The sequence below is a fragment of the Fundulus heteroclitus genome, chromosome 20, assembly GCF_011125445.2.
Source record: "Fundulus heteroclitus isolate FHET01 chromosome 20, MU-UCD_Fhet_4.1, whole genome shotgun sequence".
In the NCBI taxonomy this organism is placed as follows: Eukaryota; Metazoa; Chordata; class Actinopteri; order Cyprinodontiformes; family Fundulidae; genus Fundulus; species Fundulus heteroclitus.
Genome location: NC_046380.1, coordinates 3,858,560 through 3,882,261, shown reverse-complemented (window position 1 = coordinate 3,882,261; position 23,702 = coordinate 3,858,560). Strand labels below are relative to the sequence as shown.

At 43.2% G+C, this 23,702-nt stretch overlaps 1 protein-coding gene across 7 annotated transcripts in view; it reads right to left on the bottom strand.

Annotated features, from left to right (window-relative positions):
* Positions 1-1,612: 1,612 nt before the first annotated feature.
* The window catches only part of smpd4 (sphingomyelin phosphodiesterase 4), a 28,538-nt gene continuing 6,448 nt past the window's right edge, over positions 1,613-23,702 (bottom strand). For 2 of the 7 annotated variants that reach the window (XM_036151662.1, XM_036151663.1), the window contains exons 8-20: positions 23,504-23,655; positions 23,126-23,258; positions 21,445-21,516; positions 18,507-18,644; positions 15,925-16,079; positions 8,896-8,986; positions 6,833-6,930; positions 6,589-6,752; positions 3,157-3,362; positions 2,826-3,056; positions 2,620-2,751; positions 2,419-2,547; positions 1,613-2,120 (exon numbers count right to left, since the gene is read on the bottom strand). In XM_036151662.1, the coding sequence (XP_036007555.1) occupies positions 1,800-2,120; positions 2,419-2,547; positions 2,620-2,751; positions 2,826-3,056; positions 3,157-3,362; positions 6,589-6,752; positions 6,833-6,930; positions 8,896-8,986; positions 15,925-16,079; positions 18,507-18,644; positions 21,445-21,516; positions 23,126-23,258; positions 23,504-23,655 (2,022 nt within the window). In that variant the 3' untranslated portion in view covers positions 1,613-1,799. The remainder of the gene's footprint in view (positions 2,121-2,418; positions 2,548-2,619; positions 2,752-2,825; positions 3,057-3,156; positions 3,363-6,588; positions 6,753-6,832; positions 6,931-8,895; positions 8,987-15,924; positions 16,080-18,506; positions 18,645-21,444; positions 21,517-23,125; positions 23,259-23,503; positions 23,656-23,702) is intronic. The other 5 variants (XM_036151665.1, XM_036151664.1, XM_036151666.1 and 2 more) reach the window with 5 other exon arrangements.

The following is a 23,702-nucleotide window of genomic DNA, read 5'->3' as shown; positions in this document are numbered from 1 at the left end:
GTGTGAAAAAACAAAACAGCTCTCTGAACAACGCCGTCACCTATGGCTGACACGGATATCCAGGTCCGATTTGGACGGTGTTAAGCTGGAATACGCCAGAGTCTGCGGTGCTCACTTTGTCACAGGTAATTAACTGTTAAGTATTTAAAACATATAAGAAGAATATATTAATAATAGGGCTTGGGCGTCATGACTTATTACTTTCCGCGGCTGCCATGTTGACTGCCTCCGCCGCCTCTACTGCCTATTACTACCGCGTACTGTACTCCCTCTCTCAGCCGTGTTTTAATTTGATTAATTTCACCTTAACTTGATTTCAACCATGGTAAACCGTTGCTGTATTGTGGGCTGTAACAGCGCAACACATGATCGCCATGGGAAAAACATAGAAACAGATTAATTTTCCACCGCTTTCCTGCCTGGAGGCGCAGAAGCATGCGACACATTTGCGTCGGATTGTTTACATTTTTACCATCTTATTAAAACTCACCCGTCCACGTATGATGGCTATTTCCTTGATGTACATAACCAGATGTGAACTGGTTGTGAGCCTCTAGACCCTTGTAAGCTCTCATTTCCTCAAGAGTGTGCAGAGGGTTTTCACCGAACACCAGATAATGCATCTGGATTACGGCTAAACAAGGCACCGTGGAGGGCATAGGGGTCCATATGGTCGATCACGGAACATTTCCTCAGATATACGTCCTTATCTGGTCGCTCTAGCCCGCTGGCGTACTTATCCATTCGCGATACGATAATACGTGTAAGACAACTAGAGATAAGGAAGTGTGCCACCCAATATGGCGGACCGGAAGTTGGCCAGTGACGTCAGTGAAAACACCCTATTCATTCGCTGGCCGGATCCGCCAGCGAACTTGACTTTGACATATGTGGTCTAAGGAGTGAATTTTGTTTCATTACTGTTGCAAAGAACACGTTTTATTAATGGACATTTTTTAAAAATCCAATGCAGAAATGAAGAATTGAAAATCTTCTTAAGCAGAAAAAGGCTTTGAGAGTAACTTTACTGTTCTCAGATTTTATTAAAAATATAAATAATTTTCAGATTTAGGAGAGTGTGATCTGAAAAAGACAATTTGTAAAGAATCCAAATTATAAAATCTGTAAAAAAAAAAAAAAAAAAAAAATTTGGATTAAAAAAATAATTAAATGTATAAAAATACATTTTTTTAGAAAATTTTAAAACTGAGAAAACAGCAAAGTTGCTGTCAAACCCTTTTTGTTTTTCAAAGTTTAATTTCTGGATTGCATTTTTTCCAAGTTTAATTTACATAACATGTTCTTAGCAACAATAATGGAACAAAACTCGCTCCATACTAGAACTGGTGAGTCAGTGAAAAGCTCAAGTTTTCAGCAGTTCTCAGTTTATTCACTAAATATTTGCCTAATATCCATTTTCCTCAATTTTTGTACAGTAAAAACAAAACAGATTTTTTTCCCCCCATCAGGTTTTTATCTGGAACAGACGAGCAGTGCTCCTCATGCATTTCTGTTCATGGAGGTAAAAGCTGATTGAACCTTTTCTGAGTTTTCTCTGCACAGAGCGAAGTACGATGATAAAAAAGTTAATAAATCAATCTCTTCACACAAATTCTGTTTTCATTGAGAAAAATACTTTATTGGTGCCAACGGTTTTGGCCTGCAGCTGTTTCCAGACGCTGGAAGGTAAAATCAAAAAACTATTTACAGCAGAATTCTCCCAGAACGAGCAGCCGGTCCAAGTTCTGATCAAAGTGGTAAACAGAGAAACGTTTTAATGTTCCGGCTCAACATTTGCCTCAATGTGTTTTCAGTTTTTCTGCAAACAGCGTCATCAGGACTCCGTACAGGACCGCCCCAGTCAGAAGCAGGACTGTGCTGGGGAGGGGCCCCAACGACAGCAGGGCCCCCAGCAGGTAGAAGAGCAGCAGCACCAGAAGCGTCCTGTAGCTCGCCAGTGGACGCAGGCTTAGCCGTGGCTGCAGGCTCCGCTCCAGAGTCCGCCGGGACTGCGGGCTCCGCTTGGGCCGGACGGAGGAGTCTGGATCCGTCAGGTAGCGACGGCCGAGGCGGCCCAGGAAGTCGGAGCGCGAGCAGAGAGCGCACATGTGGCCTCGGAACTGAGAGAGGAAGAAATCAGAGATCTTGACCGAGTTTCTTATATTTCACTCCACAGTGCTGCAGAACTTCTTATAATCTACATGGTTTTGATCGCTGCTGTTAAACCTAAAAATTGAAAAAAACTTGAGCCAAAAAATAAAGAGGCAGCAAAATCCTGACAGACCCTCAGGAAGACGAACTTCGGACTGATCAGAACCACTTTACAGCAACGTTTGCATCACAGGATGGAGGAGGAGGGTCTCTGCAGGCGCTGAGGTCCAACCTGTAGCAGCAGAACCTCAGCAGTGTTTTACTCACCCTGTCGTTCAGCAGAGAGGACAGTCTGTAGAGGAACCGGACCAGCAAGGCGCTCTCGTAGCTCCTGATGGGCTGCAGCTCCGGATCGCCCTGATACTGAACTTCAAACCTGCGCAGACCGTTTATGATCTGCAGACAGACACAGAGCGTGAGGTGGAAGCTGCAGCTGGAGCTCCTCCTCCCGCAGAACCAAGCACCAACCTGCCTCCTGCCCAGGTCGGTCAGAATCAGCCCGTTCTCCCCCTGGATGCAGTCCGGCAGCTGCCTGGAGTGGCCGTCGTCCTGGGAGGAGCTCAGGTTGGAGATGAGCTGGGCCAGCTGGCCCTGGTTCAGCTGCAACACAGACAGACACAGACATGAGGACCTGCAATGACCCGGATCTTCAGAGGGAATTAAAAAAAACGAACCTTAAAGATCTGACACAGGTTCTCCAGAGCTCGGTCCAGGAACTCGTGGGTCTTCTTCAGGCATTCCCCGCTTTCCTCTGGCTCGGCACCAGAAAACGTGTTGTTGAGGTCGGAGGAGCCGAGTCCAAACCAGGACAGGAAGGAGTTGTTGGCCGCTGCCTCAGTGGAGTGATCCGATATCCTCTTTGCCGTATGGCGGGCCTGTGCGATGATCTGGATGAACTTCATGACCTGCAGAGAGAAAAGCGACGTTCTGAGCAACACTGAGGAGCTTTAGGGCCAACATTTAAAATGAAAACGGATCTGTGAGCAGAAACAAGCTGAAACTCACCGCTCCTCTGACCTCAGGTCCGAACATCTGCTTGTACTGACAGTCCTGTCCTTCCAGGGAATACACATGGCTCTTCACCTTGAACACCGTATCGGTCACCACCCGTTGCCGCGATGACAGGTAGCTGCCCCCCTGGCTCGGTGTCAGGTATCCACGGGGTTGTCGGTGGTGGAGGACGTGTTCTGGCTCCAGAAACAGCTGCTCGCCTGCAGAGAGACAATGTTCAAAAAGGCAGCAGCAACACGAATGGAATACGGCAGGGAAACGTACAGAACGTGGCAGGGAAACGTACAGAACGTGGCAGGGAAACGTACAGAAGGCAGCAGGGAAACGTACATAAAGCGGCAGGGAAACGTACAGAAGGCAGCAGGGAAACGTACAGAACGTGGCAGGGAAACGTACATAAAGCGGCAGGGAAACGTACAGAAGGCAGTAGGGAAACGTACTGGTTCATACACCTTTTCCAAAGTCAAAATCAAGCACTTTTCAAGCACTTTCAAGATCCATTTTAAAACTTTTCCAGCACCTTACGCCACCGTAAATTACATACCTATACATAGTCAAAATTATTAATTAGTGTTTTAATCGCATTAAAAGAGATGCTATAAACAACCAAAATTGTGTTAGCAGAAGGATCAGATATTTAAGCAAAACACAAGTTTTGTTTGTCAATGTTCTGCTGGGCCAGTGAGAAGAGCTTCAAATTTACATTTGGGCCATCCATCGACAGCTGAATCAGGTTCTGGAAGCCTATATCTGAACACACCTTTTCAACCTTCTCATGCATTTGTTCTGCAGTGTGATGACCTATGAAAAATGATGTTAGGTACCTTGAGTTTACTTGGTTATCATTCCAAAATCGTATGTGCATGTCCAGCTGGCTTTTCTTAATTTTCCTATTTAAACTTTCATCAAACAGAAGTACATATTCAGACTCTTTCTTGGCTTTGGCCTTCATTAGGGAAGAGAAATGAGGTGCAATCCTAAATGTGGTGAGGTATGCTGCTTTTCTCTCCCCACAAGTAAACTTTGCAATTTCACTACCAGCAAACATGGTTCTGAAAATGTCTGCTGCATTCTCACATGATTTGTAGGAATAATGGCTGGTTACAACTTTTGTTGCCCAGCATATTTCTGCTTGAAGTGTTGGATTAGAGCTGAAAAATTATGTTATGGTGTTTGTGGTCTTGCTGGTTGCCTGCTGTGGATTAGAAGACTGGACTGGAGGAGTGGATGTGGATGGTAGAGGCGCTACTCCACCGGCTACTTTCACTGCACCGTCACTGCTGATTGTAGCTGTGCTTTTCTGTCCATGTTTATTTGACGCGGTTGTTTGTTGTTGCTTTTGCGCGTGCATACAGTGATTGGCAGGCAAGATACACCCCCCCCCCCCCCCGGTCCGCGAGTCGTCTGCGCAAAACTTGTCTTGTTCGACCCCCTGCCAGTCGGTCAGTCGTCCGCGCAAATCTTGTTCCGGCCAACAACTCTCCGCCTTGCCTAAACAAATTCCTGCGAAACACTGAACTTAGCCTGTGAATACCTAGCTAGCAGTTACTAGCGTAAACAAATAGGCGCAAACGCGTACTAGGCTACTTCAGTTGGCTTAATTAAAAAGTCTATGACTTACCCTTCATGTGACTCGAGAGTGCAGACCCCCCCATTGTGAAAAGCTGCACGTCTTTTTTGCAGACTTTACAAGAGGCAACTCGTGGGGTTTGTCCCCGTTTAATCCATAATTTGTATCATCTTCCAGCCAACGTTCATTGAAACGACAACCTCCCGGCATGGTGCAGTAGTGGTTTCATGGGGGCGGAGTCACACATGGAAATAGACTGGCAGATCGCAGTCGCGAGCAGATCGCAGAAGCGAGCAGGTTTCATTTTCGGGCTCTCCAACATTTTATTTCTCCATTTAATAAACACACGATTCAGTTAGATAGGTATTTGTTGCCAAAGAAATAGTTACAATTTCAAGCATTTTCAAGCATTTCATCCAAAATATAAGCACTTTTCAAACCTTGAAAACACAATGTCAAAATGCAAGCATTTTCAAGGATTTCCAGCACCCGTACGAACCCTGCGTACAGAACGCGGCAGGGAAACGTACAGAACGCGGCAGGGAAACGTACAGAACGCGGCAGGGAAACGTACAGAACGCGGCAGGGAAACGTACAGAATTATTCCATATTATATTTGGAAAAATATAATATGCTCAAGTTTGAAAATTTTATCCATTTTAAAAATAGTTCTTTAATTTACAAAGTTCTGAATGGATTAGCCCCACCTCCACTTTCTACCTACATTAGACCTGGCAGACGTATCTGCACTAGAGCCTCTTCCAGAGGAGACCTAGAGATCCCCCACAGAAGAACAACCTTTGGACAAACTGTTCTATCCGTCAGAGGGGGTCACTTCTGGAACAGCCTCCCAACAAACATCAGGGAATGTCCCACTTACTGCACATTTAAAAAGCACCTTAAACAGTTTCTTAAAAGTTCTCAGTCATGCACTCACTAATTTTATTTTTTGTAATGTCATTGTTTGAACGTGTGTCTAGTATTTTGACTGATATTGTATTTTATCTTGTGTTGTTGTCTTTTTATTGTTCCTGCCTCAGGACGACAGATGTAAATTAGCATCTATGCTATAATCTGGCTCATTTACAATCTGTACAAGAGTATGATTGTTCATTAATGTGCACTGTCCTGATTAAATAAAATAAAATATAAAATACAATACAGAACGCGGCAGGGAAACGTACAGAACGCGGCAGGGAAACGTACATAAAGCGGCAGGGAAACGTATAGAACGCAGCAGGGAAACGTACATAAAGCTGCAGGGAAACGTACATAAAGCGGCAGGGAAACGTACATAAAGCGGCAGGGAAACGTATAGAACGCAGCAGGGAAACGTACATAAAGCGGCAGGGAAACGTACAGAACGCAGCAGGGAAACGTACATAAAGCTGCAGGGAAACGTACATAAAGCGGCAGGGAAACGTATAGAACGCGGCAGGGAAACGTACAGAACGCGGCAGGGAAACGTACATAAAGCGGCAGGGAAACGTACATAAAGCGGCAGGGAAACGTACAGAACGCGGCAGGGAAACGTACATAAAGCGGCAGGGAAACGTATAGAACGCAGCAGGGAAACGTACATAAAGCTGCAGGGAAACGTACATAAAGCGGCAGGGAAACGTACATAAAGCGGCAGGGAAACGTATAGAACGCAGCAGGGAAACGTACATAAAGCGGCAGGGAAACGTACAGAACGCGTCAGGGAAACGTACATAAAGCGGCAGGGAAACATACATAAAGCTGCAGGGAAGCGTACAGAACGCAGCAGGGAAACGTACAGAATGCAGCAGAGAAACACTGCATGGACGCCTGCTTGTTTAGCTCCTGTTCAGCAACCTGAAGAGAAATATCCTCACCTTTCTGGATCATCTCCTCCAGGTTGGGCTGAGCGAACACTTTGGCCACCCTGAACACCATCAGGGCATTTTTGGGGTTGACCAGGTCCGTCCTCACCGCCCGGTTCAGAAAGCCCTGGAAGAGCTTCGTGTACAGGAGCAGGTTCTCGTGAACAAACGGCTCCCTGCAGCAGAGGTCCAGTCAGGGTTTGGATTTCACAGACAGAACAGCCGTTAACCAGAAACACAGAGCAGGTCCACCCACCATTTGTCCGGGACGGTTCTGTTTTGGTCCGGCTGGGGATTGTTCTTCTCTCCTGTGTATCTCCAAGGCTGAATGTAACTGAGCCACGTCTCCAACACCTGAACATCGGGAACAACCAGGACTGAATAAATGTGTAATCACCATCTTGACTAGTGTCATGGAAAAATTATTAGCAAGAAGCAAGAAACTCTTTCAATACAGAGACCGGTCTTTATTGAAGCAAACAAGGTGCATTCTTCCCCAAATGCACACCAAGTAAGACAAACCCTGTGTCTTTATAGGGAACAGATGTACACAAACAGGAGGAGTCTGTCATGAAGAAACAGACTCCTCTCTGAAAGATAACAGCTCCATCCTGGTCCCGACCTTTAATCTCTCCTAAACCTGGGGAGGACCCAACTCTCCTCTCCCACTCTAAATTACCATCATACCCCCCACACTTTGAGACACAGATAGAGGTAATAAAGTTCAAATAATTTGCCTTACGACCGTATAAGCACACTAGGCCTGGACAAAATATAGAAAAAAAGCATATCAATAAAATAGAAATCAAATTTATCAATATTGATACTTATCAACAAATTCAAAACATATAATTTAAGTGTAGACCTATTATTAAATGAAGACACAAACACTGACTTCAAACAACCCATGGTTCAACCAACGTTTTACCCAAAAATAATAATAAACACCTGTTCTCTGAACTCTCTGGAGGGGCGGAGCTTTGTTCTTGGGTCTGTGTTGTGATTGGTTGGAAGACGTAATGACTGTAATATTAACCTACATGGCTAAAATGCAAAAAGGTAGGAAAACTATTGATCTATTTAACTTTTAATTTACCTGTTTTTCTATCATTGACATACGTCTATCGATCGATGTATATAGTTATTAAATTATCGTCCAGCCCTAAAGCCTCTCAGCACACTGAGAAACTGAACTCTGGTTAACCTTACATCTCTGCAAACACAGGCTGCAGACTATACATGCCATTCTGTTAAAGGTGACAACATGTTTTGCACAAGGTTTAAATTTAGAAGCAGACCAAAATATTTTCCATCACAGTCCACCCTTTGATTATGGAATAGTCACACGAATCAAAGAACATTTCTAAACCAAACAGTAACATAGCATAAAATTAATATCATGAAAGCTTAATGAATCAGTCTCATACCACAAGATCACAGTCTGAGCATTTATCTACAATTTGGGGTTCAGCTAATTATGTAAAGGCTGTTTTAGATTCAAATGCGCACATTATTTAAATGTACATTAGACTAGGTAATCTAAGCCTACATACTAATTAAGGTCAAATTCACCTATTCTCCCCACCCACCTGAAGGCCTCCTATGTGCAACTTGTGTTTTATGAATAAACCATGAATCCAATCTTATCAATCTATAGTGAGACCAGGAGACATTAAAGGCAGGTTGAATGTTCTGGGATAAGACAAAAACATCACTTTTCTAAAAAAGTAATAAAAAAATGCAGGCTATGGGGAATCCTGCTCTCGGCCAAACTGAGCCTGGAAATCCCTTTTTTTAATCTAATAGATACCATTACCATCTAATTTTGAAGGATCTATAGTACCAATCATCCTGGTTCATCCTATGTCAAAGCAAAAGATTGCATAAAACATTGATCTGGTTGTGAATCTGGAATAAACTCTCTTCATTCATCACCATAGAGACAATTACATTAAAATAATTCATCATCACAGTATGACTAATGTAGATCATAAATGTAGATAATTTATCTTCAGTTTGGATTCATTTTAATGTTCAAACTGAGTGTTGGACCACAGCGATCGTTTCTCAGACATTATGCAGAAACTAAAACACTAGAAATCAGAACCTGGGTGAACGGATATTGTGATTCTTCCTTCCCAGAAGTCAGTTCCTCCATAAACAGCTTTAATGTCAGGAGTGTCCATTTCATTTCACATCCTCCCCAAATGAGGGGAGGATGAAGCTAAAACTGAAACTAAACGCTGTGTTTCTTCTCAGAGGTACGTTAAGGTCAGGTTAATCAGGAGCAAAAGGAAAAGAGAGGCGGCTGAAACGTACGGCTCTGAAGGAGGCGTCCAGGGGCCAGTGTCCGAAGCAGTGCTGCAGGAACAGGTAGAGCTTCTGCTGCACGAAACGCTGCACCACCACCCTGCAGCAAACCACACCGGTGCTCAATAAGGCGCACAGACAGAAACATGCATGTGAGAAAAATGGCAGCCATTTAGTTTCTATGTTCAATGTTTGATCAAATTTGGGGGGGGATTCAGTCGGTTTAATTCAAAATGAAAGATCTCAGATTATCTGTCTGAACTTAAATCCAAACCTGTGTCCACACTTACCTTCCACTGGGAACATTTCTAGGTTTAGAGTCAGTATAAAAGCAGCTTCTGCACATTAAAAGCAGCAATCTCTGCAGATTTAAACTTCATTCGTCTTTTTCCAGCTGCTGCTGTGGGACTGATGGTCAGCACAGCTTCCAGGAAGTGAAGCGGTTTGTTTTGGGAACCAATCGTCTGGTTCTGTTCAGACCTGAGACCTCCCTGTTCCTGCAAAGCTCCGGTACTTGCTGCACCGTTCAAGGCTGCAGCTGTGATCACATGAACCCAGAGTGTTGGCTCAGGGATTCATGTGATCACCTCTACAGAGAACTGCTGCTTAAAAGCAATCCAGAAATAATTAGATCACATTGCGGTACGGTTAAATTAAGATTTTAACTTCTATATTAGAGCAGCTGTGTGTCTGGAAGCTCAGCCTGGTCCTGGTCAGGTAGAACCTCATGGTGACACCAGAACCCAAACCCAGATACATGTGGCATTAAAGTTCTGCTTTTAAGTACTGTATTTTCCAGACTATAAGGTGCAGTTGAAATCCTTAAATGTTCTCAGAAATTGGTGATGCGCCTTATCTATGATCACTGTTGTACTTTCTGGGGAAAACCTGGTCTGATCAGGAGAGATGGCATTCATCCCACTTTGGATGGTGCAGCTCTTCTTTCTAGAAATCTGGCCGGATTTATTAGTCCTCCTAAATGCTGACAACCCAGGGTCCAGACCAGGAAGCAGAGCCGTAGTTTAACACACCTCTCTGCAGCTTCTGTACTGTTACCCATCCATTATCCTATTGAGACGGTGTCTTTCCTACGGCCAAAACTTAACAGATCAAAAACTTATCTAAAAGGAACAAATCATAAAAACCTAATAAAAATCAATACGGTTCACCTTGAACCTAAAAATAAAACAATTAAATGTGGTCTATTAAATATAAGGTCTCTCCCTCCAAAGACTTTGTTAGTTAACGAATTGATTTCTGATAAACAGATTGATTTGTTTTGTCTCACAGAAACCTGGCTACAAGAGGACTACGTTAGTATAAATGAGTCAACTCCCTCCAATTATTCAAATTTCCACATTCCCAGATCTGTGGGAAGAGGAGGAGGAGTGGCAACCATCTTTCAGTCTGATTTATTAATTAGTCCCAGGCCAATTAATAACTACAGTTCTTTTGAACATTTAACCCTCAGTTTCCCTCATCCAAACTGCAAAGCAATAAAACCTCTTCTGTTTGTTGTTTTGTATCGTCCACCAGGCCCTTACACTCAGTTTTTGGATGAGTTGTCAGATTTCTTATCTGATTTGGTGTTAAATACTGATAAGGCTATTATAGTGGGTGATTTTAACATCCATGTTGACACAGAATGTGATAACCTTAGTGTAGCCTTTAAAACTATCCTAGATTCAATTGGTTTTGCTCAAAATGTGCATAAACCGACGCACTCTTGGCTCCATACTTTAGACCTTGTGCTGACATATGGCATTGATTGTGAAGAATTAACAGTATTTCCTCACAACCCTGTCCTATCTGATCATTTTTTAATAACATTTGAGTTTAATATAACTGAGTTCTCCACCCCCAAAAGAGGGTTCCATTATAGTAGATCTTTATCGGATAATGCTGTATCAAAACTTAAAGAGTCTGACCCCTTTTTAATATCCTCCGTATTGCAGAAATGCCCTGTAGATGGCAGCAATGTTGTTTCTTCCAATTCACAAATAGATGTCTTTGTAAACGGTATGACTTCGTCATTGCGTTCTGCATTAGTCAATGTAGCTCCCTTGAAAAAGAAGGTGATTATTCACAGGAAGCTGGCTCCTTGGTTTAATTCAGAGCTGCGTTCCTTGAAGCACAATGTTAGGAAATTGGAGAGAAAATGGCGCTCTACACACCAAGAGGAATCCTACCTAATCTGGAAGAACAGTCTATTGTTGTATAACAAGACCCTTCGCAGAGTTAGAGCAGCATATTTTTCATCATTAATTGAGGAGAATAAGAATAATCCTAGATTTCTCTTCAGTACAGTTGCCAAACTTACCCAGAGCCACAGCTCTGTTGATCCATCCATTCCCTTAGCTCTTAGCAGTAATGATTTTATGGGATTCTTCATAAATAAAATTGATTCCATTAAAAATAAAATAATTGGCATCCTCCCAAACATGATTACCTCGTCCTCAGTAAGTGAGGCAGCATTGGAGGAATCCTTAGAACCTGCGCAGTGTCTGAACTGTTTAAAAGCAGTAGAGCTTTCTGAGCTATCTAAAATTTTAGCTTCATCTAAACCTTCTACCTGTATGTTAGACCCAATCCCAACCAAGTTGTTTAAGGAGGTATTCCCTCTGATCAGTGGTCCTATTTTAGACATGATTAATCTATCCTTGGTAAATGGATATGTACCACAGGCTTTTAAAGTAGCTGTTATTAAACCTTTACTTAAGAAACCATCTCTTGATCAAGATGAGTTAGTAAATTACAGACCTATATCTAATCTTCTTTTCTTATCTAAAATTCTTGACAAAGTAGTTGCTAATCAACTATGTGAACATTTACAAAGTAATGACCTACTTGAGGAGTTTCAGTCAGGCTTCAGAGCTCATCATAGCACTGAAACAGCTCTGGTGAAGGTCACCAATGATATTCTCATGGCCTCAGATAATGGACTTGTGTCTATACTTGTCCTGTTAGATCTCAGTGCTGCATTTGATACAGTTGATCACAATATTCTCCTACAAAGACTTGAGCATACTGTAGGGATTAAGGGAAAAGCATTAGGCTGGTTTAAATCTTATCGGTCAGACAGATTCCAGTTTGTTCATGTTAATAATAAATCTTCCTCAAACTCTAGGGTCACTTGTGGAGTACCACAGGGTTCAGTCCTTGGACCAATTCTATTTACTATATATATGCTTCCGATTGGCAACATTATCAGACAGCATGGGATTAATTTCCACTGTTATGCTGATGACACTCAGCTATATTTATCCATAAATCCAGATGAATCCAATCAGTTACTTCGACTGCAGTCATGTCTTGATGACATCAAAAGCTGGATGACTTTAAATTTCCTGCATTTAAATTCTGACAAGACAGAAGTTGTAATCTTTGGGCCAGAGTCTTCAAAAAATAAAGTTCTTAAACAATCCCTTAATCTGGATGGCATTAACTTGGCCTCTGGTAATAAAGTTAAAAATCTTGGTGTTGTTTTCGACCAAGACATGTCATTTAAATCCCATATTAAACAGGTTTCCAGAGTTTCCTTTTTCACCTCCGGAATATCGCCAAAATTAGAAACATTCTGTCCAGGAGTGATGCTGAAAAACTAGTCCATGCATTTGTTACTTCAAGGCTGGACTATTGTAATTCTTTACTATCAGGAAGTCCACAAAATGCAGTTCGAAGTCTTCAGCTGATTCAAAATGCTGCGGCAAGAGTTCTGATGAAAATCAACAAGAGGGATCATATTTCTCCAATTTTAGCTTCCCTTCATTGGCTTCCTGTTAAATCAAGAATAGAATTTAAAATTCTCCTTCTAACGTATAAAGCCCTTAACCCTATCTTTTCAATCCCATATCAATAACATTACCCGGTCTGCCTACTTTCACTTAAGAAACATCAACCGCCTCCGTCCCTCCCTTACCCCACACACTGCTGCCATACTTGTGCACAGCCTTGTCACCTCCCGACTGGATTACTGCAACTCTCTCCTCTTCGGCCTTCCTCAGAAATCACTCCATAAACTACAACTGGTCCAGAACTCAGCTGCTCGCATCATAACAAGAACTCCCTCTATCCACCACATCACCCCGGTCCTCCAACAGCTTCACTGGCTCCCCGTGCAGTTCCGCATTCAATATAAAATTCTCATGGTGACATTCAAGGCCCTTCACCACCTAGCCCCCCCTTATCTGTCAGGCCTCCTGCACATTCCCACCCCCTCCCGTGCTCTTAGATCCTCATCTGCTTTACACCTGTCTGTCCCTTCCGCCCGTCTCACCACCATGGGGAGCAGAGCATTCAGCCGCTCTGCCCCCCGCCTCTGGAACTCTCTACCACCCCTACTTAGAAACACGGACTCACTTCAAAATTTTAAATCACAACTCAAAACTCATCTGTTTAAGACCGCCTATTCTCTTTAATTATCAATTTCCCTGTCCCAGCCTCGGTATTTATTTATTTTTTATTTATTTTTTAAATGTTTTTTGTTTTGATTCTGTTCCTGACATTCTGTTTTTTACCCTTCTGTACGGCGACCTTGAGTGTCTAGAAAGGCGCCTTTTAAATAAAATGTATTATTATTATTATTATTATTAATAATCAGGCTCCATCATATATCAGAGCTCTGATTACCCCGTATGTTCCTAACAGAGCACTTCGCTCTCAGACTGCAGGTCTGCTGGTGGTTCCTAGAGTCTCTAAAAGTAGAATGGGAGGCAGATCCTTTAGCTATCAGGCTCCTCTCCTGTGGAACCAACTCCCAGTTTTGGTCCGTGAGGCAGACACCCCGTTTACTTTTAAGACTAATCTTAAAACTTTCCTTTGTGACAAAGCTTATAGTTAGAGTGGCTCATGTTACCCTGAGCTATCTCTATAGTTGTGCTGTGATAGGCCTAGGCTGCTGGAGGACATCAGGGTCTAATTTTCTCACTCTACTGATTTCTACTGTTCTTCAGTCTACTGTTCTCCAGTGTTGCATTGTATTACATTGAAATGACTATCGTCATTTCAGCTTTTAACTTTTTGCTCTCTCTCTTTCTCTTCATAGTAGGTACACCTGGTCTGGCGTTCTGTTAACAGTGACATCATCCAGAGAAGACGGCTCACCCGCTACTACCATCTAATGTAGAACAGATTACTAGATCAATGTGTGCTTCTGTGCTTTTTGTTTCTCTTGTTGTGTCTCTGCTCTGTCTTCTGTAACCCCAGTCGGTCGAGGCAGATGACCGTTCATACTGAGCCCGGTTCTGCCGGAGGTTTTTCCTTCCCGCTAATGGGTGGTTTTTCTTCCCACTGTCGCTTCATGCTTGCTCAGTATGAGGGATTGCAGCAAAGCCATGTACAATGCAGACGACTCTCCCTGTGGCTCTACGGTTCCCCAGGAGTGAATGCTGCTTGTCGGGACTTTGATGCAATCAACTGGTTTCCTTATATAGGACATTTTTGACCAATCTGTATAATCTGACCCAATCTGTATAATATGATTGAACTTCATTTTGTAAAGTGCCTTGAGATGACATGTTTCATGATTTGGCGCTATATAAATAAAATTGAATTGAATATATCAAAAATAGAGAAAAATGTAAATTTATTTATATTATATATATATATATATATATATATATATATATATATATATATATATATATATATATATATATATATATATATATATATATATATATATATATACACACATTTTTTTTAATAAGAATATATACACCATTACTTAAAGTACATAAAAACCCCAGCTATGAACACGTTTAGGAGTATAGAAACGTATTTTATTTTGAATATTCTTCAGGGTTTTTTTTATCATTTATTTGATTTGCATATGTATTTTGTACTTAAAAAATGCATTTAAAAAAAAGTATGCCTTGGCTTTGTTGTGTGTTCTTTGTTCTATTCCCTGTTCGATTTTTGTAAAAAAATAAACAATGCGAATACTTTAACGACGGGGTCTTCTCTTGTTTATGATTTGTACACCAGAGGGCGCTAAACTCTTAATATATGGTTTTAACTTTCTAATAAAACTAAATTTTTTGTACAAGATTATTTAAATAACAAAATTCACCTTAATATTAAGGAGAAAAATATTTTTTCCAGTCCTGTTTGAACAAATAATATAACTTATAGAGTGTATTCAGACAATACAGACAAACGTTGCGCAATAATATATTCCCGGACTTCTGAGCATATCCGATGATGACGTTAGGCATTGCAACGTACAGAATGTAAAACGCATCAATTTCTTCCAGAAAAATTTTAAATATTTTCTATACAATATATTTTAGCATTCTTTAATGATTTAAGTATAAAAATAAGTATTTTCAGTACCGTAATTACATTGTTTTTTTTGGCGACCCGGAAGTTACCGGTATGGATCGGGTAGAGACAGTGCTCACTGACTGATTTTATGTGGTACAATGCACTCAAAAATCTGTTAAAATGTGTAAGTACGACTTGGGTTAGCTATGAAGCCGCTCCGCTCAATGGATATTAGGAGCATTACGGTACACTGTGTCACTACCTGAGGACCCCTGAGCTGTCTACCAGACTGCCTGACTGTAATGTCTAAACTAGAAGTGCATTCATGTGAGGCAGCCTGAAGTACGCGCTAGCAACAATAAACCTAGTAAGTTAATTCAATATAAAAGTTTATTTTGGCCTGATGTTAGAAACAGGGCAGTGTAGTCCAGCTACTCTGTCCTCCCACAGAGACGGATAGAGAGCTGTGGACGTGGAGGAGTGATATTACACACTTTATATAATGGTATTTATATAATATTTAGTGGACCTTATGGTCTGAAAAATACGGTATTCCAAGTGGGCCCCGACTTCCTTCTATAAAACGCGACCAATCTTATTACTGTGGAGGAACCGCTGTGTACGAAATTTCACCCTAAACAGGTTTTTGGTGCAACTGGTCAGAGGCGAACCTGACTTCAGAACCTTAAAGCTGCTTTAGGAAGCTGGTTTTATCTTCTAATGCATCATTAGTGTAACACTGCAGCTCCTGCTCCACAGCCTGGTGATGCTGACCTCTTGAACTCCTCCAGCGGACTGGCGTGGGTGTGGGAGTGGGCCGAGGGCGATGAAGACAGCTGCTCAGGCTTCAGGCTGTTGGAGAAGGCGTGCAGATGTTTCACCAGGAGGCGCACCACCAACACGTGCTCCTCTGAGGGACTGAAGGGCTCCTGAAAAGACAACCAATCATCTCAACCTGCCCCAGGAACCAGCCAATCACAGCAAAGCCCGGCCTGAAGTGAGGTCTCACACCCGCCGATCCCGAGGACTCACTGACTCTGGGTCAGAAGATATTTTAATAACAGAATTTAGCTCAGTTCTGATGTTTATTTTAGACGTTTTCAGAGTTCTCCCAGGAATCCGCTGATTTCAGCCCGGTTCTGTTTTAACACAAATCCAACAGAACCAGCGCTGGGACCTCACTTCCTGCTACACCAACACGATGCAACCCTTGATCTTCTGCAGCAAACAGCCATCACCCTCTGCAGCCAATCAGAAACACAGGAACTCATGCAAACCTGTTTCTTTCTCTCTTGCTGGCGTTAAATCAGCAGCGGCAGCAGGAAGGACATGAAAACACGCCACAACCAGCGTGAAGATCATGCATTACAACAGAACCACAGCCAAACCAGCCGCTCAAAGACTCATCTCCAAAGCTCTGCTGCAGGATCACGCCTGCTGTCGAGGATACTTCTCTGCAGGAAAGCCTCCGACTGGACGGAAAACCAGCAGGCTGTACCAGACGGACCCGATCTGGCACAGAAAGGTCCAAATATACCGAACTCTGTGGGTCTGAATGCGTTAAGCTCCTTAGAACTAGAGCGCAGAATCAACTAAATGGAGAAACAAAGGTGGTAATGATCCAGATCTCCTGTTTTATCAGCCAATCGGCTTCTTAGAGGCGCAGCTGCTCCTTTTGAAGCAACGTAGGTCTCAACGTGAGACCAGAACTATGAGACTTTCCTCCAGAAGAAGCTGCAGACAACCTAACAGCCGCTCCCAAAGAGAGAGTTTAAACGGACTAAAACTGCAGATTCTGGTTCAAAGTCACTTCTACAGGTTTTCCTGAAGTTTCAGGAAACCCCTTCAGGCTCTGAGAAAAATGCCAGAACCCTGATGTCTGCGGATAAACAAATATTTCTTCTTTCCAGCAGTTATACCTATTTAATTAAATAACTTACTTAGATGTGAGACTTTATGGTGAATCAGGGAGATTTTCATTTAGCAATTAGTACACAGTCTCACAACAAACACAAACCAATTTATTCTTTTTTTATTATTTTGTCAAAGTCGTCTCATCTCATAGCTTTTATCATAACATCTTTCCAGGGCTGCTCTGATTGGCTGCTCAGTTTCCATCAGATTTGGTCAGAAAAGGAGCGTTGGCATCCAGAGCCGTCCGCACTGTTTGAGCCCTCCAGTAAAGAAATGTATGAATCTGTTATTCATGCATTTTAAGCCCCTTTCATTTTTGTGGGATGTGTTTTAAACTACATCACTGGTTGTTGGAACCTTAAAATCAATGCAACTGCAGAGTTTACTCGTATTTAGGTCTCATACTTGATCAAAGTGTCTATGAACCTTTAACCAATGATCCAGTTTCCTGGGGTGTAAATATGCTAAATATGTTTTAAATAAAATGGTTTGGGGTCAGAAATCTATCGGACTTTTCCGCTTTGGCTGAAGAGTCCTGACCCAAAAGATGTATTCAGATCGACCCAAACTCTCTAATATTTGGTTGAAGCGCTTTTTAGCTTCGGTTCTTTGTGATTAACTTCTTCAGTCTCAAAACATCTTTTTCTGTCAAGAGCTGCTTTATTTTTTTTCCACCAGGATCACGTAGAGATGATGGGAGAACTGGACCGACCCAAAGATGCTGAGTGGGGTCAGCGTCTGGACTCTGGTGACCAAGATGCTCTTTAATCCACTCTCTTACAGCCTGAGCTAGATGGATCCTGGCGCTGTCATGTTGGACCACAGCCGTAACGACCCAGTCAGAGTCTTCAGCAGACCTTCTTTGGGTTCCTAACGCTGCTAAACCTGGACCTGACCGACTGCAGGAACCCCAGATCCTGGCTCAGCCCCCCCCAGGGGAACTGAGGCAAGATGGACGCATCACTTCCTGCTTCTCTCTCCTCTCCTTGATGCTCCTATCGCTCTGGAACCGAGTAAATCGGGACCCATCGGACCACAGGACCTTTTTCCATCGCTCCAGAGCCCAACCTTTGTGCTCTGTAGCAAACTGAAACCTTTCTCACTGATCTGTGGTTTTCTTAAGGCTAAGCAGATGTTTAGACCTTCAGCTTCCTTTAGTTTGATTTTTCCAGAAGTTTAAAGGGTTCTTCAGAACAGAGATGGGCTATTTTTACCCCAAAAGAATAAAAGGTTGGTTTGTTCTGACATTTTTCAGAGTGAGATTATGACACAGATATAAAAATCCAGTTTTATGTTTATCCCACATCTTTACCCAGAATGCCAAGCAGTGCGGAGGCCCCGTGTCGCCGCCTTACATGCATATAAAACATGCCGGTCTGCTAAACGCAGCCGTCGGCGTCAGAGAAGTATCCTCGACTGAACCGCGCTGACCGAGGGTTTACCTCCAGGAGGCCCCAGAGGGCCGGGGGTGAATGAAAAGGTAAAAGTACTTGGTAGGTGTGGAAGGTCCCAGAGCCTGGTGGGGCGTGAGGTTGGCACGGCATGCTGGACATACTGAGGCGGTACTGCAGCAGCGCCAGCTGTTCACCCGTAACCACCAGGGAGGGGAGGACCACGACAAAGAGGAGGAGGAGGATCAGCACAGAGGAAGAGGGGGGAGGAAGAGGGAGCAAACAGAGAGAAACATTTGGCCGAAAAACATTCAGGAGGGAAACGGGAGAGGAGACAAACAAGAAGAAAATATTGACTGTGGGAACAAAACGTTTCATCTGTTGGTGGCGATGAAGCAGCTGCATCCCAGAGGTGTCCAGCTGCAGCCCTCCAGACGGGTTCCTGTGCAACACGACGGAGCGAGCTGCTCAGCACGCCGTCAGGTTCTACAGGAACCCGCAGACGACCCGTTCAAGGGATGCAGGACGGCAGCCTGAGGACTGACGCTGGACACCGCTGCCTTGTCCAGACTGCAGACTGAGGGAGAGACGTGCTGGAGGGATGGACATGATTTCACTCTGGAGGGACGACTGTTTCCAGCTTTTACAGAAAAACTCCAGAAGCTTCGACATCAGCATCCATCCCTGCAGCTCAACAGAGAGAACTCAGACTGGAAGATCTGAGCTCAGTGTTAAATGCAGCTGAGTGCAGAACATCTGGTCTAAAGAGTGAAAACGTGTGAAATCTTCCAGTGAGAGTCCTCTCTGAGCGTGTTGGGGTTAACAGGACAAAGCCTGCAGAATGGTTCTGATGCAGGTGGAAGGTTTCCGAGAGTCCAGAGGAACCGGTCCTGGTGGGAACCCGGGCCTCTCCAAGTCGTCATGCATGTTGTTGAGAAGAACACCAGCATCAAGTCTCAGAGCAGAACTGAGCTTATTCTGGTCTCCTCACAGATCGGACCCGGTCTGCAGGTCCAAGTAAACCTGCTGCCATTTTAACATGTAGCCGTCCAGACTGGCCCAACATCTCTGTGTCTTTAAGCTCCATGTTGGTAAATCTTTGTCTCTGCTTCAGCACAGCGAGCAGCGCGGTCCGATCCAATCAGAAACCAGAGGAAAGAGGAGAAATGAAGCGCCCGGATCAACCCTGGATCTCATTTAGATTCTGGTTCCAGTCACTGCCTAAACTCTTTATTCTGATTAAAAGTTCTCCACAAAAACCCGTTTCAGGGTTTTTCTTTGGACTTTGGTTGATTTTACACAAAGTTTCAGCACCAGACCAGTTTTAGATTAATGTTCTTTGCTTGTTAAACATTTAAACTCCAGACTGAGACGAGAGCCAGTGCTGCGTCGACCCGGTTTGTTCCCATTAATGGAGTGAATTTTGTTCCATTATTGCTGTAAAGGAAACGTTTTGTAAACGTAGAGGAAAAAAAGAATCCAACAATCAAACTTTGAAAAACTTCCTAATCTAAAAAAGTGTTTAAGTGTAACTTAGCTGTTTTTGAGATTTGAACAGAAATTTGAAAAAAATATGTAATTTGAAAATCTGCACAAAAAAAAGGAACAATAAAACATGGAAAAGGGGATATTTTTAAAAATTAAAACCTGAGAAAATTCCAAGGTTATTCTCAAAACTTATAAAACCCTTTCTAAAATCTGGATGGCATTTTTTTCCCCAAATTTCTATTTAACAAAACATGTTCTTTGGAGCAAAAATGGACCAAGATTAAGAATTAAACTTTGAAAAAAATTCTTAATCAAAAAAGTGTTTGAGTGTAACTTTGCTGTTTTCTAAGATTTTATTATACATCATTTTATTTTTTGCAGATTTTATATTTTCAGGTTTTTTTTCTTCAAATTTCTGATTTTCAGATTGAGTTTTACAAATTGCATTATTTTCAAGCCGCGTTTTCCAGATCGCGTTCTCCTCACTTCTGGGGTCGTTCCTCTGCAGTAACATTATCAACATTTTTGTTGATCAATGTTCATCAAGAGCCAGAAGTGCAGAGAATGTGATCTGGAAAACGCAGCTTGAAGATAATGCAATTTGTAAAACTCAATCGGAAAATTGTAAAAAAAGAGGTTATAACCTGAAAATATAAAATATGTTTTAAAAAGTGGAACAATAAAATATAGAACAAAGTGATTTTTTCAAAAATGAAATCTGAGAAGACAGCAAAGTTACTCGTAAATTTTCTTCAAATTTCCATTTACAAAACATGTTCTTTGCAGCAATAATGGAACAAAATTAATTCTGTATTTATTTAGCTGAAACTACTGAAATCTTCCAAAGTTAACAGGATCCTGTTTCAGCTCCATCTCTTTCAGACCCTGGAGACGCTCCACGTTTCTTCCTCCACTTTCCTCTGTTTTCCCCTTTAACGAATCAGGCTGCAGAGCTCAGCTGATGCAGAACCGAGGGCCGACTGGATCAGAACCGTACGTGTTTGACTCCACTGAGGTTCTGGCTGAGACTTCAGGACGGCGTTCCTCCCACAGTACCGACACCAGGTGACATGCAGCATGCAGAGGATGAGGTGACGACAGGGAAAAGCTGCAGGAACATGCCGGCTCCTGACCGCAGCAGCGTAAAACATCAGCTTCAAATCAAACCAGGATTCCTGCTGGGTTCACACAGCAAGCAGCCGGTTGTCCATGAAAGCGGAGCAGCTGCTCGTGGTGTGAACACAGCAGAGGAACGATTCAACGTATTCTCTGCAGCATCGCTGATGACGGGCTCCACCTGAACTAAACGTCCACAGACGAACCGTTTGGGCCGAATGAGGTTCTGCTGGAGGAACATCAGCGGATCCGATGGTGACGGGGAGCAGGTTGGGATCAGCCAATCAACAGCCAGCCATGCAACGCTGCAGCGCGGGATCCAGGGAGGGATGGAGGAGGTGTGTGATGGGAGGAGGGGGGGGGGGGGGAGGGGTAGCGGACTCACCTTTACCTGAGGAGACTGCAGCTTCTGGTACATGTCCAAGGAGTAATGATGGAGCCAGACCTCTACAAACATCTGAACACACAGAAATCAGCGTTTAAGAGGCGACCCCCCCACATCAGCTTCCATTTTAGTCACGTTTTCAACACCTTTAACACAGGAAGAATGTAAAATAGTAAAAGTTCTTAAGTCTCGACCCGGCCCGCATGCTTCCTGTGATCCAGACCAGAGTTCTCTGAAGGTCTGAAGATTTACTTTGGACTTTGGCTGATTTTCCTTTACGTTTCTGTCCAGAACCTGAACACATTTAGAGGAATACTCTCCACCACAGCAAAGCTCTGGATAAAACGGTCCGTCTAGGCTCTGACCCTCAACTATGGTCATGAGGTCTGGATCAGGACTAACAGAACCAGATCCTGGATCCAAACGGCTGAAATGAGCTTCCAGTGGAGGTTAGCTGGGCTCAGCCTCAGAGAGAGGAGGAGCTGCTCTGTTATCTGAGGGAGAGCTGCTGCTTCTCTGCATCCAAATGAGTCAGTTGAGGCGGTTTGGATCCCTGATCATGGCGACATCTTGACCCTTGGAGGTTTTTTCAGGTAAGTCCCACTGGGAGAAGAACTACAACTTTCTGGAGGGACTATTGTAACCCAAGGTAGAACCTGCCTTTCTATGCATCACTACTTCCTGGTATGCATCAGTGACATGCTCTTACATCGCTAGTACTTCCTGGTCACATGCTCTGGTTCAGCTGATGCATTGCATGGAGGTAAATACAAGCCTGCTCTGATCAGATGTGAAGAAGGGAACCAAGAGACAGAGCTGCTGCTTCAGATACCAGCTGCTGATGAGATTGTATGCAGATATAAATGTGAAAGGAAATGACCAGGAGACCCTGTTTTTTGGGTTAAAATGATGGTGAGCTACTGAAGATTAAAGAGGCCTTTGCTCTAGCCCCCCCCCCCCCCCTCTCTCAGTGATCATTACCCTGATTCACACAAACAAACCCAACATTGCTTCTCAGTTATAGACAATTGGGAAACCTTCAAATAAAATGGACAATATAATCATGGGCAGTACTGAGAATCTATTATTGGGATCATTTATAAGCATCATTTCCAATGGGGCATTCTGTGTTTTCTTTCCTAACCCATGGTACCTGCACCAACTATAATTCAGTGTCTGGTTCATTAATTACTGACAAACAGCTCCAGAGGTCGATCCACAGACTTTTGACTCACTTTTTTATATATAGCCTTGATAATATTTAACGTAGAAACTTGCTATTTTATTGACTATTAGTGCCACACTATACATCCCGCCTGGCCTGGGAATGTTGTTGGGGAGAAGAATGTCAGAGTTTCTCACCTGGACCTGTTGCCCTGATCTCGGATAAGTAGAAGACAATGATCAGTATATAAAAAAATATATATATTCTTTCAGGAGAAGCAGCAGCACCTCAGAAACGGACATTAATATTCCCCAGGGCAGGAGTTTGAGTCATGTTGGGACTTTAGCTGCTGATTACTGTGAATAAAGGCCACCAGCACCAAACAATCTTTTATTAGCAGTTTCTGAAAGCTGGTTTTAACTGTTTTCTTCTTCTCTGAATGTGTAACCAGGGCGGGAACATTAAAGTGTTCGATGCCTGAAGCTGTGAATCCAGCTGGTTGTGCTTCTCTCTCACCTGCAGCAGCGTCTCCGACCTCCAGATCTCCTGGGCTGCAGGGTCTGCGTTCACCGACGGCTGGTGGAAAATGTGATGCTTCAGGAGGCTGGGGCTGTGAACGCCGTAACCAGCAAACGACACGCCGGAAGCTCTGAGGGAAGAAACGTCAAATATACGCCTTTATGGGAGTTAATAGGGAATCTATCATCCTTTCCTGGCTGCAACCAGGAGCAGCAGGAGTCTACATCCGTCTAAAAGCCAGAATATAAAAGGTGAGAAACAGAAATAAACAACATATTTTTATTGCTCTGCTTTAGTCACACATTATTTTATGTTCAAAGCTCCTTTTTAAACGTTTGTTTGTAAAATTGCTTCCTGGAGGCGATGGATGTTTACCGGGGCGACGGAGCCGTGACGGAGCCTCTGGAGTCGGAGAACGGAGACGGAGGAACGCTTCCTTCGACGGGCAGGAAGTACTTCAGGTACATGTCCACCAGCAGGAAGTAGGCGCTGTCTGTCAAGCTGCTGACCTGGGGCTGAAGGCAGTTCTGAAATCAGACAAGTTAGAAGATAAAACTCCACAAACACTTAATTA